The sequence below is a fragment of the Lucilia sericata genome, unplaced genomic scaffold (genome assembly GCF_015586225.1).
Source record: "Lucilia sericata isolate MDLA Ls3-8-SP2 unplaced genomic scaffold, ASM1558622v1 Contig000009F_arrow, whole genome shotgun sequence".
NCBI classification, from domain to species: domain Eukaryota; kingdom Metazoa; phylum Arthropoda; class Insecta; order Diptera; family Calliphoridae; genus Lucilia; species Lucilia sericata.
In genome coordinates, this window is record NW_023994049.1 from 1,553,623 (window position 1) to 1,572,758 (window position 19,136).

General features: G+C 30.6%; 1 protein-coding gene across 1 annotated transcript in view; it reads right to left on the reverse strand.

Moving 5' to 3' along the window:
• Positions 1-238: 238 nt before the first annotated feature.
• The window catches only part of LOC119603471 (homeobox protein aristaless), a 49,114-nt gene continuing 30,216 nt past the window's right edge, over positions 239-19,136 (reverse strand). The window contains exons 2-5 of the mRNA XM_037955510.1: positions 10,967-11,296; positions 4,494-4,539; positions 1,651-1,913; positions 239-1,576 (exon numbers count right to left, since the gene is read on the reverse strand). Of these exons, the coding sequence (XP_037811438.1) occupies positions 1,063-1,576; positions 1,651-1,913; positions 4,494-4,539; positions 10,967-11,244 (1,101 nt within the window). The 5' untranslated portion in view covers positions 11,245-11,296 and the 3' untranslated portion in view covers positions 239-1,062. The remainder of the gene's footprint in view (positions 1,577-1,650; positions 1,914-4,493; positions 4,540-10,966; positions 11,297-19,136) is intronic.

Genomic DNA, 19,136 nt, shown 5'->3' on the forward strand with positions numbered 1-19,136 from the left:
TACACTCGTTCAATTATTCATGTAGCAAGTAGAAGAAGAGAAATAAAGAAAATGTAGCAAAGTTTATGAAAAGGTTACATACAAAACAAAAGACTTAAGACACAAGCATAGTTTTAAATGCAAACAAAATTTAAATTTTATCACATTTTCTAAAACTCAAAAAGAAATTGGGGCATATTGATGAGAAATCCTTGCTTACTTACTTATTTAGCAAAAATTGTTAATAAAAATCAAATTATTTTAAATTTTCTTTTGTGAATATCACAAAACATTTTATTTATTTATTGTATAAATAAAGTCTTTGATATTGCATTCTATAATTTTCCATGAAAAAATGACAAATAATTAAAAATTAATTAAATTGAAATGAGAAAAATAAAATATACTAATGCATTAAAGGGAAATTAGTTAAATTATATTTTGTTTGTTTGTATATAATGTCTATGACTATTAAGTAATATTGATTACATATTTGTAGTGTACACATACATACATACATACATACATACATACATACATACATACATATATGTAAGTATGTGTATAGTTTAATTTAATAGTTTTAATGAACTATTTCCACAATAATAAATTTTAAATTAATTACACACTATCTAAGTAATAAGACTAACTAATAAATATGCATAAATTATTTCATCTACTCGCACACTCACACATGTCAGTACGTTTGTATAAATAGATAATTATTATTTAAATTTTTCCCTAGTTATCAGATCTAGAGATGATTGAAAATCGTATACTTTATTTAATTACAATAATTACAATATAATTAACATTTAAAATTAATTTAATTCATTAGTTTACTCCCATTATTAAAATATAGAAAATATTGTTGAATAACTATTGTTAGATTTTTCTTTTACTTTTAGCAATAACTTATTGACATCGATTATAAAGAAGGAATTATATATTGATTAATGAATAATTAAGTACATAAAAGTGGGAAGTCATTAAACAATTAATTTATTTTAAATAAATTAATTATTTTAGTTACACAGCAATTGCCAAAAAAAATTTAGGCTGAATTTTATATGAAGATTTTTATTAGCTGAGAACATCACTGTGGCCATTTTGACGCAGCATTTCCAGTTTAAGTTCATGTTCACGAGCCTTTAGCCGCAATGCAGCAATCGAGGAGGAGCGACGATCTTCAGGTGGCGTTGAGGAACGTATGGCATTTGTGTTTTGAGCGCCTGTCTGATGTTGGGGAGAATGATGGCTCATCGAAGATTGTGGTACGTTAGGTGGTGGTGGTGCTGCCACGGCTGGTGGTATTGATTGATGAGCTGACATTGGTGACATGCCCAGACCAGGAGAATGTTGTGATTGCGGTGGTACTGTTGGTCCTGTTTGTGAGGTTACCGAAGAAGGGGAAGTGGGTGGTGATGCTATCAAATGATTCGGCGAGTGCAAATCGGGTGATCCAATATGCATGGGAGGTTTAACTTGCATCGGTGGTGGTCTTGGTACTGCGGTCATATTGGCCAATAGCGATTGGAATGAAGTCGAAGGTGAATACATGGAAGCCATTCCCGGTGGCAGCATATGTGGTGGTGCTCTATAAGGAGTAAAATTTATCTTTTTATGTTAGTAACAATATTCCAATTGTATTTCGTTAGTGTTAAATCTTACCTTTGAAATTGATTAAAATAACCCGTCGGCAACATGGGTGCTCCCGCCAAGTGGGGATAACGAAATGCTGCTATGTTTGGACCATCGAAGGGTTTGCGTAGATTTGCGAAACCCAAATGTGTAAAAGGATTTGGGGGCAATGTTGAACCAACAACCGTTTGCATAGAACCTGGTCCACTAGGTAAATATGGGTTATAGGGATGCGACTGGGGTCCTACTTTTTCCTGTTTACGCCATTTGGCACGACGATTTTGAAACCACACCTTGAAGAAATTAAAATTCATTTATAAATATTATGAAAAAATAGTTTTTCTATCTGTTACTGTTAATTACGAATTAAAAATTGATTATGGAAAAACAACCACAAACATTTTTGTTCATTAAAACTAAACAAAAAACTAATTTAATTTGTTATTAAATTGTAATTTAATTATTTTCCATGAATTTAATTAACTTTATTCATGTATTGCGGTCTGGCGTTGTTTGTTTGGTTGCCTTTATAAATTTTTTCGTTTTTCATTTCATGTTGTTGCAAAAAAAGGGTTTGCAATTTTGAAATTTGTTCATGAATGAAATTTTTTGTTATCTAATAATGTTACAATTAACTTTACAAAAACGAATATACATATCAGCAAATCTTTTAGAAAATAAACTTTTTATGTTAATGCTCAAATGTATTTATCTTAAAGATAAGAAGAAATTAAATGGTCGTATTCCTTTAAGAGGGTTAAGAACTAGTTTTAACTTGTGGGGAAAATTTTCCAATTTCTTGTTCAATCATGACAAACTGTGTTATAGGAAACCCTAATCAATTATATTTTATATTTTCTTTATTTTAGTTCTTGTGTTCATTCGTTTGTTAAATATTGTAAATTGTTATTGTTGGAATTTTTTATACTTTATATGTACTTCAGGTTTTAACTAATTAATGTTGAATTTGATTTAAAACCGTATCAAATGTTAATAAATGCATTGATTAAGTTAATTATTTCAAATAAATGATTGCTTTTGTTGATTTTTTAATGTTGAAAACGACAGATGTAAGTGTTAAATTTAGTGTTATGTTTTTTTTTTAACGATTTCAATCAATACAAAATTATACATATTAAAGGTCAATATACATATCATCACCTGAAACGCAAACGGCCCTAACTAATCAAAAATTCAAAATCGATTTTATTGCTGATTCTAATAATTGGACTCCTACGACCAACATTATCGATTTTATTGACAAAAAACAAAAGGCCCTGTCTACAAAAACATTTGAATATTGAAGGTAAAAAGTCTAATACGCGTTGATAGAAACAAACTTTTCAATTTAAATAGTTTTTTGCTTCTCCTGTAAAATTTTAAAAATGTTAGATAGGGCCGTTTGCGTTTTAGGTGACGATATATAAAATAAATACCCCAGAATTTTGAGCAATTTTTGTTCTTTACCACCCTCGCAAATGAACTGCATAAAATTATGTAGAAATTTATTTGAACAGCACTGAAATGTTTATCCGATACTGTTTTATTTTGCTAGCAAAAAGTCTAAGACTTGAAATATAATAATAATTTAAAACTTCGAAAAATTTTGATTACAATTAACCAATCTGCAATATAATTACGGAATATTAAAAAAAATACTGTGGTTTAGTTTTCTATACCCTACACCACCATAGTGGGGACGTTTGTGCTGATGTTGAAATGCCTAAAAATATTGATCCTAAAATCACCTTAAAGTATGTATACCAGAATCGTTTTCTGAGTCGATAGATGTCCGTCCGTCTTTGTATCCATGTAAGCCTTGTGCGCACTTTACAACATAATTTTAAGAAATTTGGAACATACTCTTCTCTTGACGCAACGCCTACTAAAAATGGTTGAAATTGACTAATTATTTGACATAGTCCCCATTCAACCATATCCCCGAGTATATTAATTTGTTAAGATATTCTTCTCGCAAATATGGAAATGTTTTTTATGCAAAGAATTAATTGTAGTTGATCCGGAAAGAAATCTAATTCAAAAATGTATATAAATGTAATTTAAGAGGAAGTTTGCATGAGTGCTTCGATAATCTGTAGTATTTTAATATTATAGGAGGACACGCCCACTACTGCCCATTTACGTTCTAAATATGTAGTTAAATGTATAGTAGTGTTACTCATTTTAAGATAATATTTCTTAAAGTTTTTCATTTATACAAAATTATATTTTTTCTTTATGTGGCACACCCATTAATCTTGGTCGTCCCGTATTTTTCGAAATATTTGTGTTGATAGTATTGTTATTCGTAGATTGAAGGATTATAATTTTCCAAATACACGAAATTTCATTTTTACTTGATATGGGAGGTATCACGACAACAATTGTTGGTCCGCCCACTTTTCCATACGAATGTCAGAGTTTTTCTTACAATATTTAAGAACTCTGGGCATTATGCCAAAATAATTAACAATTTTTGTGTAACTGTGTGCTATGGACACTTGTCAATATACTATCATGAAAAAAATTGCTTTGGAAATATAAAAAAAAAAAAACTTTTTTCCAACTAGATTGAGATTTTGGACCACAGTGGGATATATTCCCTCTTAGTCCGAATAAAACTTAAACTTTAATACGCACACAGTTAGCGCTTTTATAAATAAATATAATAATCAGTTTTGCGATAAGTTAAAATCGGTAATTACCGCCATTGTATAAAATATCATCTTATTATCTCTAATAGTTTACGAGATGCCAAATTATATTCATAAATAATCTTGCATTAACATTAAGCAATGTTATAGACAAAATCCTTTCAAACGTTTCATTTTAGAATTAAAATTAAAAATAGACTAATATTAACAGAGACTTACCTGTATTCGTGCTTCAGTTAATCCAATTTTCATGGCCAGTTCCTCTCTGTAATTGAGAAGAAAAAAAGAACAAAATACTATAATTAACATACACCGCTATAATTAATTAATTTATTATTAACTTTATTTATTTTGTTTGTTCATTTGTATTGTATTTGTAATTGCAATCAAAGTTAATTAAATCTAATGGTTTTTTGAACACCATCATTTATTAATGCAACTTCCCCTCTAGCTATAACACTGTTCGTAAGTCTGTCTTTCTAAACAACCACAATAACCCAACCAACATTCACATCTTCCAATACACCACTTTAAAAGTCGTTACAAAAACAAAAATTTAAGTGAAGAGCGTTTGAAATAAAAATGAGAGTGGAATCTGGTTTTAATTTAATTTGTGGCAGCCGGCTAAAATACAGTTATTTATTATTTTATTGTTTTTTTCGCTGTTTAATTTGTTTTTTTTTTTTTTTTTGTTTTCTTCAGAAATAAATTATTTAGTTTGTTTGCATTAAACGTGTTTTATTTATTGTTCAATTCATGGAGATTTGTACGTAATGAAAAAAATAATTGAACAATTGTATGTTTTATTAATTGAACATTAATTAAATCAATAAATCTTTTCACTTCTTGATTCGAGTTTTTTTTTCGAAAATAATTATTTTATCTTTTCTTAGGAAATTCTTTTATATAAAGACAAGGAAATTATTTATTGTTATTAAGATATAAAAGTCAATAAAGGCTGATATTGTTAGTGGGAAAGACTGTGGAAATAGTACAACTAAAGCCTGTTGAGAACTTTGCTAGTTTAAAGTGGTCTTGCGACGACTAGTGTTCTTCAAGGACCAATATTTTTGTTGTGCAACAAATGTATTTATGTATTACACTCACTCTATTATAGTATTTAATGAAAACTAATCAATTTAACTCCAGCTACTAATGCCTTTAGTCCACAAAATACTCCACATATAGAGCGGCAGACAGAAAATTTATTTGGCACGTAATTAAGACTTTAAAAGTTTAAAGGTTTTATTTGTTTTATCCACGTAACGTTAATTGGTACAAATTAACAACGGCCAAACAAATTGTTAGAAAATTGCAAATTTCTTTATTTTATGTGGGAATTAGTTGAGTGCTGTTGTTGCTCTTGTTAATATTGTACGTATTGCAACGACAACAACAAAGACAAAAACAACAACAAACTTGTTTCAAATGACGACGAATGGCGCAAAATAAAAAGGGAAAGTATGTTTGTGTCTTAAGTCTTTTGATTTTCTACAGGCATGAAACCAAAATACAAAAAAAAAAAACAAAGTTATAGTATATGTGAAGAAACTAGTGGTGATAATGGCGATCGTTAAAAACTTGTTAACTTTGAAAATCATTTACGATTTTCTATTAGTTTAAATTGCAATATAAATTTATTTAAAAAATCATAAACTTTTTTTACGATCTTCTACGACAACTAGAGCTAGATTTCAATATTGTCATTGATGACTGACTGACAGACTAAGTGTGCACGTGTGTGTATATGTATTTTTAATTTGTTATTATCGTCTTGATGAAATGAAAATATTATTATGTGATAAAATCAATATCTGTTTCTAATGATGTTTTTATCAACTTTAATCTATTGTTATCGATTTGAAAACTTGTTAACATAAAATCAGTTTAAAACCGTATAAAACACTAAATTAAAACAGACCAAAAACAGAAAACCAAAAACAACAAAACATAAAAATCAAAGAGCATAAAATATTTAAAAACATATTAAAATATTTCAATTTCATGCCATCCAGCCAGTAAAGCTAGCCAGACAGCCAACCTACACACAAAATAAAATTAAAAACACCACCAACAACAACAACAGCAAGATCAACAAGAAGAATTCATTTAAAATAGTCTTTAAAACACCAACAACATCGTAAAAATAACTAAAACAAAGTATTTTTCTTTAATTAATTAAACAAATTCAACGCACCAGCAGGAAGCCAATTTATGTGCTTTTATGTAAATTAACACAATTATCGTTTGTATCTTTGAAAGCAGCACCAGCACCAACAGCAGTCTTCTCTCTTTCACCTCTCACAGTCAATGCAAGATGTGGCTTGGCAATGCCACTCACTACTGATCTCAACATGATGATACTGGGACAAGAGAAATGTAAAGAAAGGGTGGAAAGCAGACCATTTTGTGTTTGGATAAACGAGTGAATGAATTGTAAATTAAAAATGCATATCAAGAGCAGATAACAAGCTACGATAGGATGATAAGACGCGGTGTTTAAAATTATTTTCGAATCTCAAAATCAAAATGAAATTTTCATTATAATGACCGAAGAAAATATACAGATAAATGTGTATGTTTAAACTTGCATTATGTTGCTTTCAATGTCAGGTGTGGGTAAGCGTATAATATTTTCTCTTAATTAGACGATCATTAGAGTATAATTAAATTTGATGTTTTATTAAATAGCCTAATTTCATTTTCTATTACTATGATTGTAAAGGGTGTTGTTTATAGAATTTAAAATACTTTTACAATCCTCGCCGTATATTCAGTGATGCGATTGCTACTTATTGATCTCGATAAAAAATTAGTTTGTTTTACCTTGAAGAGAAAGACGATGTACAGTGGGACATCATGTGGACACGCAGAAAATAAGTGAGAGGTTAATTTATACGATCTTGGAGGTCATTTGATAAGTGCAGTTCTAGAAATCAAGCTAATAGCTTGCGACTTCACCCGGAGGCCTTGCGGCCCATTGAGAATTATCATTCCCTTATATTGAGAGTTCATACATAAGAGAGAGGTTCCTGGGGTCCCCATTAGACCGGCTGGTTCTTCTAATAAATCTGATCATATTTACTAGTGACGCATCTTTGAGACAGTATATAGTAGTTTGTGCTTTTGTAAGGCTGGGCAGTCATATAGAAGGTGTTGTACCGATTCCTCCCCTTCCTCATCCAAACAACTTCTACAGCAGCTAGAATGTCTGTAGTCTAATCATACAGAGCCCAATAATTATATTATATCCTTTGTCAGAGTGGCCAGTGCAGTGTGGATATTATACAAGTGGTGATATTTGACTACCTGAGTACCATCTCACTCAAAGCCAATATATCTATCAATTTCGATAAGTTCACCAGGGGAGTATTAAAATCCCTTTGCGCAAGAGTTAAGTCTAGTGACGATCCTTTGGTTTCGCATTCAGCAGATATTTTATTTCCCCGAATGACTTGGTACCCATCTCAACTCAACTTGATGTTGTGTCAGTTGTGCTAGTGATGTAATACAATTGAGAAGACATTTCGATTAATGCAAGGCCTTCCAAGTAGATATGTATAGTCGAATTTTCGAGATTCAGTTCAGTTCTCGCGGCTGTATCGATGTCATATACATTAATCTGCCTGAAAGACCATGCAGATATCGGGTAGTCGAAGAGACAACAGAAGGTCCAGTTTATCGGAGAAAATTCCCGAGCTCGTGAATCTTTCTGCTTTTGAACCATCAGTGTAGATTAAGATCACGCTGTCCATTAGGACAATGTTCGCGGGCCATTTCTTGTCGGTATTCTGGTCCTAAACTACCTAATAAAATTCAGTGTTGGAACTATGTAGTCCGTTTACTGTCCCATCATGGGACTCCCGTGATTAGATTAGACTGCCTATCTTTTGTAGGAAGATGCCGCGACCAAAACTATAATACTACAGACCGTTCGACTGCTTAAGTCGTAGAGAAGACTTAGCAGAAATGCATTTGATGCAGAATCGTTTCTGGACTGACCAGAGGTGTGGCGATTGCTAGACATGCTAATCACCTTGTTTAGAATAGAAATGTGAGTCTAATCCATTGATTGCCGATTTATTGAATTACTCTGTTTAATTTTTTGTTTTCTTCCAAAAAGCATAAACAAGAGCTGAATATGATAATTCAAATGAGGTAATTCGTACTTGATACTTTTGTGTTGGAAATTCTGCAATTCAGTTCATAATTGGGGATTAATATACGAGGGCGTGGATTATGAATAATAACATAGCTTATGTTGGTGCAAAAAAATATATTTAAAGGAAATCCAAATGTCGATATTTTAGTGATTACGTCATTTTCGCCAAATATTTGATAGGTGTAAATGTAGCATTATTTCCTAAACATACTTTGAAATAATAACAAAATAATTAGAGAATAATTGAAATATATGTTATTCAGAAAATTGTCCTCATAGTGACAAATTACTATGAATGTTTCAACTTGATACAGCATAACTTCTTTGCCAAAAAAATTACCTCTTAATCCCGAGCATTAATAATAATGTTGATTAGTAGAAGCTTCACAATTCTTTGAAATTAATGTTAAATTATATTACCTACCATATAGCATATTTTAAAATATATTTTCTAAAAAAAGTTCTTTAAAATATTTTAAATTTTAAATAATTGATTAACAAACTGTTCAAAACTAACAACATAATTATTACCCACGATCACATAATGTGTCAGTCTCTATCAAATATGAAAGAATTAATTATAGTTTAAGTTCAGAGAGAGAGATTAATGTATTTTCTCTAATGCCTTAAGCATTTCAACTAATTTCACAGTTGAATTTCATTAATATGAATATTAATTCTACAAATATGTATGTTTATATTTCTGAGCCATAAATGAAAGTTGCACTTGAAATATATTAAATATTTTTTTTTTGAATATCGATATCCAGTTGGTTTTGTGAACTCCAACTCGTTAACTCCCCCATGTCATTTAATTAAATTAAAAACGTGACTAGTTTCACAAACTTCCATATGCAGATTGCATATGAATTCTAATATTTTTACTTACATTGCATATTTATATATTCAATTAAATTAAATTCTTATAAAATCATGATCATATAAACCGCAAATTGTTTAAATAAAAAATTACAACCACAAAATATTCTTGGCAAATTCATTTTCTTTAGCTTACAATCAATTAAATTGAATTTTCATTTACAAAGCCAACACATTAAATTACACCTTTTAAAGTCACTTCCAAATAATACAAAAAACACAATTGCCCAGCTCCCTCTCAGTTAGGCTGGCAGCAAGCCAGCTAGTCGGTCGGTAAGTAACCATATTAAAACCACTAATATCCCAATTTCAAGTACTTTTATGCACCTCTAATAACATTAGGCCACCAACCAACCACACACACACACATTCACTCCCAAACTCTCTACACATTTTGGGCCACAAAAGACGCCTTCACTTTGGGTCAGAGTAAAAATTAAATGTTGAAAACGAAAACAAAATAATAATCATATTTTTCCTAGACAGACAACAGCAAATGTTGGCACAACAGTAGTAAGTTAAGTTGAAAGTGGTAGCAGCGGCAACAGATGCAGTAACAGAACAACATTGCAACCAACACAAACTGCAGCCACAACAACGACAACAGCGTCGGCAAATCCAATCACATTGTAAAAATTTATTAAAAATAAATTCAATTATAGAAAACATGGAAATTCATTATAAAAATTATAGTAATTACATTAAAATTATTAAAGACACACACAAACACACACACACACGATCTGTAATATCCGCAGCCATACAGACTGACAGACAAACAACAATTTATAAACATTCATACACGTAAATAAATTGAAAAATAATGAAACGTACTCGCAGCTTTAATATTATTGTTGTTATTGCTAAGCATGTTGCTGTAGATGTTGTTCGAGTATCAACAAAGATCACTTGTTTTGTAAAACGAAGTTGAGCATAAAATTTAACAGATTTTGCTTGGGCTGGCCAAGATTCCATTTCATTTCAATGCAATTCTTTGCTTTTGTTATCTTTATTGCTGTTTTTTGTTTTCGTTGTTTTTAGCCGGTAATCATAATAATAATGCGACGATTTTAATTTAAAAGAAAAAAAGTAATTGAAGTTCAAATGTATCTACGAGCTGTATAGGTCTGGTATTCAGTTTGTTTTAGCCTTGATATGACGTGGAATAAGCCTTAATTATTATGGTTGTTTGCATTTATGTTTGGGTTTAAAATTAATATTCAGCTAATAAAAAAATACATAAATTGGATTATCCGTCTAATTGAATGTCATGCTATTTTTGGTATTAACAATTTTAATTTAATTGAATTAAATTCTTTAAAGTAAATTAGTTGGTAATTTTATAATAAAACATAAAACGAAAGACTTAAGAACCAAACTTTTGATTTGCACAACATGAATGTTAAGAAGATTTATCTTTGCAAAAGACACAAAACAAGTCACTGAACTTGTTTTTCGGAGAAGAGGTCAGTTGTATTTCTTTAAATACTTCTTGATCATAATTTTTTTGAAATCATAAAAAAGGACATCCCTCCTATGAAAAGTACATTTGCATGAAGTAAATTCTACTTATTTTTAGCTTCTTTGGAAGTACTTTTTTTTTGTTGAGTTTATACGGACTTTGATCTAAACTAAATATCTATTTGCATACCTTGTAAATACATCTGGGTAATGGGTGCGCGAAAATGCCTTCTCCAGTTCCTCCAATTGAAAACTAGTGAATGTGGTGCGATAACGGCGCTGCTTTCTTTTCGGCGCATAATCATCCAATTCGCCATCACTGTTTGTATCGGAAATGGGGCTATTGGTGCCACCACTAGCACCAGTTGTCACAATACACGAAATCGAACGGTCAGGAATGGCATCCTGATGAGCTAGTTTGGCTTCTTGTGGTAATTCCTCCAGTTTGACTTCCTCTGATATGCCCATAATCTGTATGGGCCAAAATTTGCCAATGCAATAAAAAATGCAGAAATTTCAACTGAAATGAGATGAGATGAAAAACGCCAAAGAATGTTATAAATTATTTATAATTTTACAAACAATATGATGAGAATACAACAGGTATTTATTATATTTAATTGTTTACATCATTAATACTGATTGACATTGATGAATACTAACGAACTGTGACTACTTCTACTCGTCAGACTTGCAAATATACATCCATACATACATACATATGTATATGTACTAGGGTGATCGATTATTCGACATTTTCCAAAAACCGGTTTTCGAATAGTTCGAATAGTTGACATTTAAAAAAAACCGGTGGATATTTTTCAAATACAGAAAAAACCGGTTAACCGGTTTTTCATTATAAATAAAAAAAATATATTTTAATTTAAAAAACTTAATGTTTATGTTTAAATTTGATTAATAAAACATGGCCCGAAATGATTTTTAACAGTTTAAAAGATTATAACTTTAGATCTAGTCGTCTGATTTACATTATTTCTTTAATATAAAAAAATTAGGAAAAAAGTGGGACACTTCTGTTAAACATAAGGTACTATGTAATCCTAGCTTATTTTAAAAAACCTGTTTAGGAAATTTGCATAGGCATTCCAACACTTCCATAAAATTTCAGCCGTAAATTAATTATTGTAATTGGAATATAATCTTAAGATTGATAAAATTTTATCAAACAGTTATCAATTTTACAAATAAATTTTTTTAATTAATTAGGAAAATCAAACCAAAGGAGCTGTAGAAAAATATACGCTAGTTCCTCGACTCGAATATTTTTAAAATTTAGACGGGCTGTATTATTATTTACTTAAAAATTTCATTTAAATAATCTTTGAATACAAAGCAAATAAAAGTATTCGAAACCGGTTTTTAAAAAGTGAAAAAACCGGGTTATTCGATATTCGAAAAATCAACATTAAGAAAAAACCGACACTGGTAAAGCAGAAAAAACCGGTTTTAAAACCGGTTGAAAAATCGAGTCAATCACCCTAATATGTACTCATATAAAAATACTAATATTTATTAATATACTTATATGTACATACATATATATGTAGGATTGTATGTGTGGAAGTTGGTTTAAACATTATATTCAATATTGTATAACTCACAATTTATGATCATCATTATGAGGTTGACAATAACAATGATAATAATGATTCCAAAGAATTTTTATATATTTATGGTTTGTATATATTTTTTAAAAGAAACAAAAAATAAACACTCTCATCTCACCATGGTCAAAGGAGTATAAAATTTATTTCAGAAAATTTAATTGAGTCTACATTGCATTACAAACCAAATTACTAATATGGCACATTAATGTGAGCAACGAATGGGTCGCTGCTGCAGCATCTCACTCTCATCATCAACAAGGACAAAAAGTCGATGGAAGTCGACACTGGAAACTGTGAGTTACAACTTAATCATCAACTAACAATTAACCATAGAATTTCATTGCTCGTTTCTTAGTGTGTAGAGAGTGGTAAAGGGATTTTTTTTTTGAATTTCCTTAGGCTTATTGCTATTTGTGAACGCGATCGCGATGTTACTGTTGCTGCTGTAGTTGTCAGGTTGAGGTATCAAACAATTTGTTTTAAGGTGTACAACAAACAATATCAATTCACAACTTTAAGTCACGCTTTATTCAAACACCACGCATACATTAGTGCAACTCCTTCATCATACAATGTACTGTCCAGCTAACCATATATACACATGATGATGGACAGAGGAGTAGGTACAGATACATAGACGGATGGTTGGACAGACAGTTTCAGAAATACATACATAAATAATTAAATAAATGAGCAAAACGAATCTTCTGTTCTCAGTCACATTTGGAAGCAATAACAACAACAACAAAAACCACACTATGTATTTACTTCGAGTAGAAATTGTTGACTGGATTTTCATTTCAGATTTTATTAAGTACGAGAATGTTGAAATAAAAATTGCCATGCAATCCCATTTGCTATTCAACACATTATTGAATGCGTGAACAGCATCATTCCAAAAACGTCTCTAAAATGAATTCCATGAAAACTATCCGAAAGGCACACGACCAATCAACACATACAAATAAACTTACAGACACTCTTCCCATACATGCAACAAACTGAATCGAATTTATTGTATAAATAAACAAATGAATTTTTGCATAAATAATGAAGTTGAGACTGGAATCGTTTCGAGTCCTGGAAACTTAATTGATTTTCTTCAATTTTAATACCTACAAGCAATTATGCACCATTAAACAACAGCAACAACAGTAACAACATCACATTAGTTAATGTTATGCCAGGGATGAGGAGCTATTTAATTGAAAGTTTAAACTATTTTTTAATGTTAATTAACGAATAAAAATTTACACCGTTTCACTCTCTCACTCCCATCATCTGCTAAATATTTCTGTCTGTCCGTCTACTCCCTTAAAAAGCGATATATTTAAGAGCCATCATTTCTAGTCGTTGGTCAAAATTGATCATTTAAAATGCACTAAATAAGGAATAAATGCATTTTTCCAATTTATAAATAGCTAATGATATAGGCAGTGATTGGTGTAGCTGTCCATCATACATATAGGGTATCCTTCATAATTATTTTAATTTTAATGCATGGCCAAATAAAGATTGCAAAATAGTAAAGGAATATTCATCAAGCATTTAATAATGATGCTTAAAAATTAAGAAAAAATGTGTTCACATATAAAAAAAAATAAAATTCTAAATACATACATACATATCGTCATATGAAATCCAAAAAGCTCTAAGTTACAAAAAAATCAAAATCGAATTTTTGATTGATTATGATGCACCGTATCAAAATACATGTTCCTGCTAAAATTTACACTCCTACAATTAAAATCAACGTCCCTAGCAAAGAAATTCTAAAAGGTTATGTTCTAAAATTACCTTAAATTCATGAAAATTTTATAGTTCTTTTGAATTTTTAACTTTGAAACTGTGAAATGTTATAAGTTGGCATCAAATAAATCAAAAATGACACTTTTAGCGAATCCTTGTAATTTAGAGATTTTTTAACAGTTTTAGAATTTTTTCAAAGAAAAAATCCAATTTCCGAAAATCTTTATGAAAACAAGCCATATGCCTTCCATGTTTCGGCCTATTTGACCAACAAAAACCGATTTGAATTTAGTTAAAAATGTTAAAACTTTCTGTTTTTTAATGTTACTTACGCCCTTTTGGGTTTCAGAAAAAAACTATTTCTCAAGGGCGTAAGTTTCATATCTCCGTAAGTTAAACAAAAACCGCAATTTTTCTTCAAATAATAATTTGTCAATAAGAAATAAGCTTAATTTGAAAAAATTTTTAACATTTTTGTGGTTTATTTATCATTTTAGACGGTTTTTTTGCTTCTCCTGAAAAATTTGTTCAAATTTTTGGATTTCATATGACGATATGGTGGATTTCATTATTATTATTTATTGTCGTAATTTCTAATATTTCTGAAGAAGGATGGAAATACATTTCTAATTTATAATATAGTCCGTTAGGCAGTTCCTTTTACCTAAAGAGATAGTATTGAAGTTTAAATAATAATAAAACTTCATAATGCCAACTTCTCCAAATATACCACACTTCAATTTCACATAAGAATTTTATTCAAAATAAATAAATCAATAAATTTTTAACTTAGAAGTCCCAGTATACTTTTCAAAAAGATTGACCTGAATCCTAATATAGCCTCAGAATTTCTCCATCACATCAGATTTTTGTGTCCGAAGGATGTAAAAACCCCATTCTTGGCCTCCTTCGAGATGTTATAACAGCGCGAAGACAAATTTATTTAAAAAACTGTTATGTTATCTAAATGTCCAATTTGACTCTGAAATAAAAGTACAACCTCTATTATAGAAGGAGCATGCTTTTCACAAACAATAATATATTTATATACTCTACATCACTATAGTGGGGATGGTATTATACGTTTGTGCTGATGTTTGTAACAAAAATATTGCTCCTATACACCCTAAAGTATCGTCTCAGAATCACTTTCTGAGTCGATTTAGCTATGTCCGTCTGTGTGTCCATGTAAAGCTTGTGTGTACGCTGCCGGTCGCAATTTTAATGATAATTAGATAAAATTTGGCACATACTCTTCCAAAGGACGAAAGCTATTGAAAATACTTAAAATCGGTCCGTTATTCCGCCTACCCCCATACGACGGTACCCTCCGAATAGTGCGTTTGAGCTCATTATCATGTTAAATGTTTTAGTATATCTTCAAAAATCTGCAAAACTTAGTTTTATATTTGTCTAAATGACACTGCCAATTTTCGTAGTGATCGGGCTTCATACAAAGTACCCTACAGAAAATGACTTGAAGGTCAAATGTCACATATAAATACTAATATCACGATGAAATTCTGCAATAATAACATTAATGTAGACTTAAATCCCTTTGTCAATATTTATAAGGATAGGTCCATAATTACACTTGCCCCGGTATAACCCCTCTTTTGGAAAATGATTTATTATTAAAAAATACTCCACATTCTTAACATACTCTCTGGTGTAGGGTATTAAATGTTCGGCTATGCCCGACTATACATTCTTACTTGTTGTATTTATAGTCTTTTCAAACTTTTGGTTAAGGTATCTCGAAAAATGGATAATATATAAAAGAGGTTTTGTTGGCCTGTGTAATTTTCTAGTATGTTTTAGGGTAAAATTAGGTAAAATAAACTTAAATCTAGAATGTGTCCATTATTCGTTTTATGTAGTTTGTTATATTTTAAATTTCCGACATATGCATATGAAATTATGATGTCTAATTTCAATCCTTAATAAATCATCGATAAAGATCTTTATCGACTTTTAACACTGAAAGCACAAAAAAGTGTAGGAAATTGAACTAACAAAATTCAATAAATTATAATTGTGGTAATTATGAACTGAAACAATTAACACCACTGAACCATATAGTACATCACAAAATATTGCTTGAAATCTGAACAAATAAAATTAATTAGTTGAAATAACAACAGAGAACTGATTATATTCTTTTAACATTGAAAGTGTTAAATGAAGGTTCTGTTTACATGCATTCAACTTACTATCATCATTATTCATTCATATGAATAAATAAATGAATGAATTCATGAATACGATGATGACTCGTACTCGTTCTCGTAGCAATGTAAGTCATTAAATCGCAACACGTTCATATGATAATATGCCTGTCAATAGGAACAACATGATAACTGCCAAAGAAGCTACAATATAATTGCCGTTTTCGTTTTTGTTTGTGTTGTTTTTTTACAACATATCGCTTTTTTACGCGATGTTATGGTAAAACATTCATTAATCACTAAAAGATATCAAAAGAAACTAAAAAAAAAAACAAAAACAAACAAATAAACAAAATTTAACACCAACCTTAACGGACAGACAGATGAAACACCACAACAACAGAACATCTTTAAGATACGGATATAAAACCAATCGGATAAATTCAAAAATGCGTGTAAATCTGTGTGTGTATTAAAAAACATACAATTTATCTGGAGCATGTTTTGTGGCATTCAACAATATGTAAGTGTATCATATCACAAGGTACGTGGTGTATATTGCAACACTACTTACTTACTCACTCTCTCACTTACTCACTGATGACTGACTGCAACACCATGTTGTATGGTAGTATCTTCATTAATAACTGACTATAATTTATACAACATCCAAATCCACAACCACAACAACAACAAAACGAAAAACTTTAACAACAAAACTTCATCTTAATATCGAATCAATAATCGTATAAATAAAATAAAATAAAGAAAAGAAAATGTAACATGATCGCTGTACGATCAAATTCGTTGATACGAGAGTAAATTTAACATTTCTATTAAGATTACAAGATGCAAATATATTTGCGTACGAATATTTTACTCCATGTAAATGTGCAAGAATCCATGCAAATGTGTGTGTGTGAATGTGATGCAATTGTTAGTTATAGCATATGTTGCATCATCGCTATTTAATACAGCCAACTGATATTGCCAACCAACTGCCACAGATATTTTACCACAATCACCTTAACAAATATACATACATACATATGTATGTATATAAATGGTCGTTTTGGCAAAAGAGAAGAAACAAGATGTTATGACCTCCTTAAGAGGAAATCAATGTTTCTTCTCCTCTTTCTGCATTCACTCACACTCTCACAATAGTTGGAATGAATCGGTGAGAGTGTATTTCGGTGGCAATATTAACAGGAAACTGCTAATAAGTTCATGAACTATTAAGATTTTAATTTACGTCAAGTGTGAAATAGCAACATGAAGAACATGAATTGCTTGAAATGTGTGTTAATAATGCAAGACACACAGTAAATATTTCAAACGCAACTGTTTAAAAATTATAGCACAAATCGTGTGGAAAATTTTGAAAATAATTTGTGTTTGACTAGCACTCAGAGGTTAACCCCTAGCCATGCAGTGCATTGCGTTGAAATTACGAAGATAGGTAGTGGGAGGGAGGATAGAGGAAGAAATAATTGTGGACATTCGACAGTGAAAATCACCCAACATTTCAAAGGTGCTCCAGATAATCAATAGAGTTGGAAACCTTACTGCCTTATCTTATCAAACACCTTGGAAATATCTAGAGCCACCACTTTAGGTTAGGTTATGTTGGTAGGAGTATGTATCTACATCAATTCCAGAAATATGTATATACCTAGGCCACTATCGATTAAAGTTATTAAATTCGCTAGTTTTCAAAGTGGCTTGGTACCCATATGATATTAACGTTACCTCTGGGAGAGTATACGTGTAGCAACGGAATCCTACAGGTATTTGCTCTAATGTTCCGCTTGACCATTAGGGATCAGTGTTTCAAAGTCCCCGACATGTGTCTGGTATGCGATCGGACATGTCCATTTATTGCGTATAGCCTTCCAATGTGTCCAGTATACAGCCACCACTTTGCTAAAATTGTAAATCTAACGATAATAATTTCCAAAAGGTTTCCCGTAATTGTTGGATTCGAAAATTTTATAAATATGAAGTTATCCACACTTTCCTTGGGAAATTGTCCAATATATTGCCTCTCAATTTTTAGGAATTGGCTTTACATTAGCAACCTTCCAGCTTGACGGCATGTTATAAAATGATGAAATCGTAAGCTAGTGAAAGAGCTAGCACCGAAGGGCACTGCTTTAAGACCAGTAGTGGAATGCTTCTGGGAGACTTATAGAACCGTTAAATTTCTTTTAGTTTGCGCAGCTACTAATTAATTATATTCCGATCGTGTGTTGCTTCCGGTTAGCATTATTAATGGGGTCGGAATTGTAGAACTGGCATTATTCTTTACTCTTTTGACGAGCCACTTGAAGGTGTTTTCTGCCCCGGGGAGCAGTAAGAACCTTAGTACAAAGACCCATTTTCAGTTTCGACATTTTTTTAATATCTCCAAATACGAAATGCTTCCTCTCTCTTTGAAACGTTACGAAGTCTCGATGGCGATAACATTGAGAATGACTCAACTAATTATTGGAAAAATACTCTTAATTAAAATGTTAGGTTGCGAATTTGTGCATTTTTCTTGAACTAAGAACATCTCAGATTAAGGATAGACTCAGTTCAACATATTTAAAATATGTTTTCATTCTAGATTTAAGTGCAATAAACTTAAATATAAAACGCGATTTTTCTTTTTGTGTAAAACAAAATGAGATATAGAAAACCAAAGAACTATGTATAATACATTGTATATTAGAGACAGTGTGTATGTGGAATAGTAATTGATTCTATCATTCGGAATGAAATCTCTGCTATATTTTTAAACTTATCTATTTAACAGTGTGTAAATTGACCA